Source organism: Durio zibethinus, chromosome 9 (assembly GCF_047325235.1).
Source record: "Durio zibethinus cultivar Kanyao isolate XHJ-2024 chromosome 9, ASM4732523v1, whole genome shotgun sequence".
Lineage (NCBI taxonomy): Eukaryota > Viridiplantae > Streptophyta > Magnoliopsida > Malvales > Malvaceae > Durio > Durio zibethinus.
Window position 1 is genome coordinate 4,692,139 of NC_143170.1, and position 5,941 is coordinate 4,698,079.

The following is a 5,941-nucleotide window of genomic DNA, read 5'->3' on the forward strand; positions in this document are numbered from 1 at the left end:
CGAAGTAATTACGTGACAGATTCTGCAACTTTGCATAATATTTTAGCTGTACTATTACTGTTAAATCATGTGACATTGACACACCGACATGATAAGAGAATCGACCCGCTTTAGCATTATGCGGACTTAAAAAATCATTATTGCTTTCACACGTAATTCTTGAAAAGAGTAAAAGAAAAACAAATCTCCCGCTGTGTCTTTGGTACGATTATTGTTGGAGTATGATGACATGGCGGTCCACGTAGCACCAGTCCAAAGCTCACAGCAAAAGGAAAAAAAAAGACCAAAAAAGAAAGGGGTGCGAAACGGTTCAGGGTTTTGAGATCGTTGGAGTGGCGGCAAAGAGAGAAAATGCCAGACCAAGAAGACGACCATCAACAACAACTCAACTCATCAAGGAGCAAGACAACGATGACGACGACGACGACGACGAAGATTATGACACGCTTGATGGTATCTCCTTGGATCTTACTTTTGATGCTAATACTTTTGTTAGATTCCAAGGCAAATTATATTTTTCAAAAACAATGTTTTTTAGGTACTTAATTGTATGATTCCTGTTTTGTTTATTTCTAAGACAATGGAAGTTTTCATACGTTTATGCTTGCATTTATTGTCATCCTTGTGCAATTCTGTAATGTTAATGATTCTGGTTTTTTTTTTTAATGCCTCAAATTTATCGATATCTCATGTTCTTGAAATGTATCTGGACAAGGTGCTGGTTGGAATAAGAGCTCCAAGTTTCAATAATTATTGTCTGAAAATTTTCTGAACTATAGTACATTCTGTGAGCATATTACAATTGCATGAAAATGACATGTAGGTCCATCTCTTTTTCTTCCTCCCATTTTTCTCCTTTTTGGTGCTTTTCCTTGGGATTTGTATCGATCGGCTTTCCCAATGTACAAAGCAAAAGTTTACGTTGTCCTAGTGTTTCAACAAGGGACCATGGGCAGAGGAAAGCTTGGATATATTATGAACACGATTTTTTGACACTATGCATGAACCTTTTTTTCGATTGTTATCTTGTACTCGCATTTTTATTTTCATTCAAGATCTGACGAATGAATGTACTTCTGTTGTCCATGTACCAGTGTTCTCGAGGATCAAAACCTCATGATCAAGGTGATTCATCTAGTGTAGATGATATGAATTTCAAGGCCAGTTAGGTAGAGATTATGGTTTGGATCGGTTTGTTTTAGATGTTCAAATAATGCCTTGACGACTTTTATTCGAGTTAGACACACGTGTGGTTTAATTTGCTTTGGGCCTTTTTTGGGTTTGTTAAATCCTTTTGGTTTAGTGATCCAAATTTCAATCTCACTTTTTCCATTTTGCATTTCATCAACCATATTGGATTTATTAAGCTGTCCAAAATTTCAGATTCAGGGGGATCAACCGTTGGATATATTATTGTGGTGGTTCTTTGACACCTATGACAATCATACTGGAGATGGGTTTTACCTTGAATCTATCTGTAGCATGAAAACATTCAAAGCTCAACTGTGCTGATATTCACCAATGAGATATCAATCTCATGAATGGTACAATGATAAATCAATTGAATTATATTTACAAATATATATATTTATATATATATAAGACAAACCAGACCCAAAAAGTTGATGTTTGATTTATCGATGAATAGGTCTCATGCTCGTTAACATCACTGTTTAATTGGAAACAGCTGTTTGCAATTTTATAAAGCAAAATCAATGAGAGTATTGAGCTGTGAGACCTATTGTAATTTTGTTTTCTTCAAGGGACTACTTAAAATTAAACTAGGGAGTTCCAAATTCTTTTGCTCTTGTCTTGAGTCTTGACCATGATAGAATATTTCAAAGGTTCACCATTGGATCTAGCAGAATTTTTGGCCCATCTCCATCCTACATGAAACTAATGCATTAGGCACTGGGAGGCGGTAGCGATCTGATTTCAACGAACTTTTGCCGTTGCTTTCACGTTTTTCATCCATGGTGGTGCCGCTAACGATTAAAAAAGGGAAATGTACAACTGTTATTCCCAAAAAAGGAAAAAAAAAGGGGTGGGGTAGGCCTACCGAGTGCGGAAACTTTCCGCTTTTCTCTAATTAATTAATACAATTGTTAGGCAGCTTTCCCTTTCATGCATGTACCTTCATACCATACCATTCCACGTGAATTAGCCTATGATAGAATAAATGATGAAGAATTGTGGAATGTTTAAGTTCTAATCAAGTAAGCTTCTCCCATTCTCTCGAGCCTAATAACATAAATTAATGGAACTGTGTAGCGAGGAAAGAGCTAGCAAACTGCTGTTTCGCCTACTGCCAAAGCATGTGGGCATATACACACACATACATATATATATATATATATATATATATCATGATGGAACTACCAAGTTTTCTCAGAGAACGAAGCTACCAGGTGTGTTTTTTTGGTGCTTGACTTAGCTCATTGAAATTAAAAATTTGGTACTTTAACAACCAACCACATATATGTTCCCAGCTGCTATATTGAGACTTGAGAAATAACTACTATATTTTAGAGGTTAGAACTTTACAGCTAGGACAAGCGTAATGGACCGGACCTTTAAAATTTTGACAGTTGGCAAAGTTGAAATATGGCAAGCAAGCCATGTAGTTGGAAGTTCGCTATATCTGGCCTATTTGTCCCGGGGCTTACGGAAGAGATTGACCGTTCTGAACTGCGGCTAGTGATTTTAATCACATTGGTCAATGTTGCTAAATGGTTGAACATCAGAATCTCTGTGAATCTGCGAGATGGTCAGGCTTAGAGAAGAGATTGACCCTTCTGAACTGCGGCTAGTGATTTTAAATTTTTAATCACATTGGTCAATGGTACTACATGGTTGAACATCAAAATCTATATGAACCTGCGAGATGGTTCAATGACCTCCATATAAAGAATTGGGTTCTTGAATGTATCCAAAATAACAACCCTATTTCCAGTTTCCAAGGGACCGGAAAGAGAGGGAAAATAGAGCATTCGCAATGTCATTTGAAGTGCTTAAGCGGAGACCTCCTAGCTGATATCATAGTTCACCTAGATGGTTCAACTCCGGCCTCAGCTGCCTGTACCTGCTCTGACATCCAATGTATAGTTCCAGAACAAAGCTTATGGAAACAGTTGTGTTATTCGACATGGCCTTCTACGGTTCTGCATTCCAAGAAGTCGAACACCTCGTTGCGTCTTCAGCGAAGGATGGTTTTAACAGATTCTATGCTGATTCCTATCCTCTTATTTTGCATGACCAAGATGCCATTAACGTTCCTAAGCAAAGCCCGCATCTCTCCATCCAATTTTGTTTCATTTACAGATGTCTACTACAGTGATAAATGCATTCTGTCAAGTGTTTTAGATGGCATACCAAGGGCAGCGGATGTTTGTTTAGATGACGAGACAACTGACCTTATGAGATGGTTATTGAACTGTCCATTCAAACTGGTTCTCTTGGATGCTGACCATGATTAAGGCACTGGAGACGGTAATGAACTCCAGTCTGCCAAGGACGAATACGGTTATAATCAAATATTAGCTCCCCCCCTTCTTGTCGCTTGAGCAGACCTGAAAATCAACAGATCCCTGCAAAGACTAGCAGAGGTGTTGGGTGGTGTTGGGTGCTGTTGGGCAAGAAGAGGGACAGGACAGTAAATCTCTCAAGCTGGAAGCCATTGTTAGTAAAGAAGATATGGGTCACTAGCGGAGATTATGTTATACATTTTTGGTGCATTGTAACTGTACAGGAGAGCGTACTGCCTCACAAATTAGCCAAGTGCCTTACATTGGCTAGATGCAACATAGCGCAAAAAGAAGCGTATCTGAGATGGAAGGAGATAAGCATGCACTTTGAGGACAATACAGGAGCATATATAAACGGGGGTAAGAGTTTGATCATTATTACTCAGGCTCTATATTGCTTACGAAGTAATAACCGCCATGTGGTTGAAAAGGAATATAAACAATTTCAGGGGTGAAAGCAAGAGATGATAAAAGAAGCTCAAAGAAACCATAGCTTATTGCCTTTGTCTGTCCATCGAAGTTACAATCTTCATAACTTTTGGGTACTAAATTTTACCCACTTAACATTCCACCACCATGTCAATCACCAGAAATCTCAGGTTTGAATGATTGACAAGTAAAAATTTAAAAATCAATATGCAAAGTATAAAATTCCCAGGACAAATTTCAGAATTGTCAAGGCAAAAACAAGCACAAATTTCACTCATCCTCAAAAATGTGTCAAAAGTTTGCAGCTTACATCTTCTGATTCAAGATTTCAGCGCGATGCATTAAAAGCTCTGCTGACAATACGGGTGGCCTCAAAGTAGCGATCCATACATCTAGAGATGCAACTACTCTCAGTTCCACTCACACTTGATCCTGGCTTTGTGATACACTTGTCAAAGCACTTATCCCTCACAGTCTGTATGCAAAATAAAAAACAATCGTGAGATTGCTCAAGTAGAGATTTTATGCATATAGCCCCAAATAATGCTATAGAAAGCATGATGAAAAATTTCTAATGCTGCAATCAAATAACAGACACCCCACTCCCATTCTCAACGAGGAGATTTAGCAAGCAACAGCCAACCGTACAGGTGAGATGTCCAATAAATAGTTGCATTATGTTAATATGAAGAAACTAAAGCACTTGAATTGGGCAAAAATATCTAAGCATATAAGTAAGCATACAAATAAGCTTTGAACTATTAAGAAAATATTCTTCAAACCATGTTAATCAGTGATAACTTAAGTCAACAAACTTCTATCAATTAAGCTTTAGTAGAACAAACAAAAATTTGAAGAATTGCCAAGGCATGGATTATAATACATTAGACATTCCAAAGTATAAGAAATAATTTATAACATTAACATTTATAAAACCCTCCCGAAACTTTGACAAATCAAAATGAATGTTCGAGAGATGCCTAGTCAAATGATGTTGAGTTTATGCCACTTAAAAAGCAATCTAAGGATTGTAGTTGCTTTTCTGGGTAAAACTAAACATTTGTCAACTATCTAAACAAAAAAATCCTTTGTCTATTCAAAAGACCAAGTAAAATTAGAACATTTGTTAACTATATAAACAAAGAATTCCTTTAAGAAAATCCAATGGTGCTCCTATTTTTGTACATTAAAAAGATTAACTTTAAAATTTTCAACTCCATAGAAGTTTATCTAGCCGGATTGGATGATTGGGCTCATACACATTCAGAGCATAACAATGCATTGAAAAAGACATAAATGGATAACCAGTTACTAACTGATGAATTGATAACCTTTAAAGGAGAGAATTAAATTTATTATGATGCAAATAAAAAAAAAAAACTTTGATATTCAAGATTTTTACAGTTCAAATACAGTTTTGAAAAGGCAAGAAGCAGAAGAGAGGATAACCTGGAGAAACTTCTCGACATAAGCTTGGGCAAGTTGAAAATTCATCTGCTCCATGAATTCCTTTGTTGAAATTTGGGTTTCACTTGAACCTGTTGAGAAAGAACCCATTTTTTGCACTTTTTCTTTCTTCTTGACTTGTTTGCACGTTTAACTGTCAAAACTAGAAAAGCTCAAAAAAAAGACTAAAACATTAAGCACAGACACTAAAATTAAGGCATGGTAAATCCCACCGCCTTTACCATTTTGGATCTGTCACCACAATTGGATTTGGCCCATTTATAGTTAAGGGAAGGCACAAACACCCGAAACCGTCGGGTTTCGATCCGATCCGACCTCTTAGGGTCAGTTTTTTTTTTTTTTTTAAATCGGATATCGGGTCGGAGTCGGATTTTAGGCAAATCCGACCCTATCCGATCTGATATATATAAAAAAATTATTTTTTAAATTTTATATTTAATTTTATATATTTTTATATATATTTAATTTTATATTTATATTTAAAATAACATTTTATTAATTTCGGGTCGAGTCGGGTCGGA

The 5,941-nt window shown here is 36.5% G+C and overlaps 3 protein-coding genes across 3 annotated transcripts; 2 read left to right on the forward strand and 1 right to left on the reverse strand.

Annotated features, from left to right (window-relative positions):
- On the forward strand, positions 1–3,873 carry LOC149516740 (F-box protein At3g44326-like). The gene is made up of 2 exons (XM_089765594.1): positions 1–453; positions 1,095–3,873. Exon 2 carries the CDS (start codon positions 2,850–2,852, stop codon positions 3,474–3,476), a length of 627 nt encoding a protein of 208 aa, XP_089621720.1. The 5' UTR covers positions 1–453; positions 1,095–2,849; the 3' UTR covers positions 3,477–3,873.
- LOC111315903 (putative F-box protein At2g36090) lies at positions 3,493–3,979 on the forward strand. Its single transcript, XM_089765202.1, has 2 exons — positions 3,493–3,522; positions 3,584–3,979. Exons 1-2 carry the CDS (start codon positions 3,493–3,495, stop codon positions 3,977–3,979), a joined length of 426 nt encoding a protein of 141 aa, XP_089621328.1.
- A 10-nt stretch (positions 3,980–3,989) lies between these two features.
- Positions 3,990–5,591, reverse strand: LOC111315894 (mitochondrial import inner membrane translocase subunit Tim13-like). Its single transcript, XM_022917915.2, has 2 exons — positions 5,403–5,591; positions 3,990–4,428 (listed from the first exon to the last, which is right to left on the reverse strand). The coding sequence occupies exons 1-2, from the start codon at positions 5,508–5,510 to the stop codon at positions 4,282–4,284; spliced, it is 255 nt and encodes an 84-aa protein (XP_022773650.1). The 5' UTR covers positions 5,511–5,591; the 3' UTR covers positions 3,990–4,281.
- Positions 5,592–5,941: the final 350 nt, after the last annotated feature.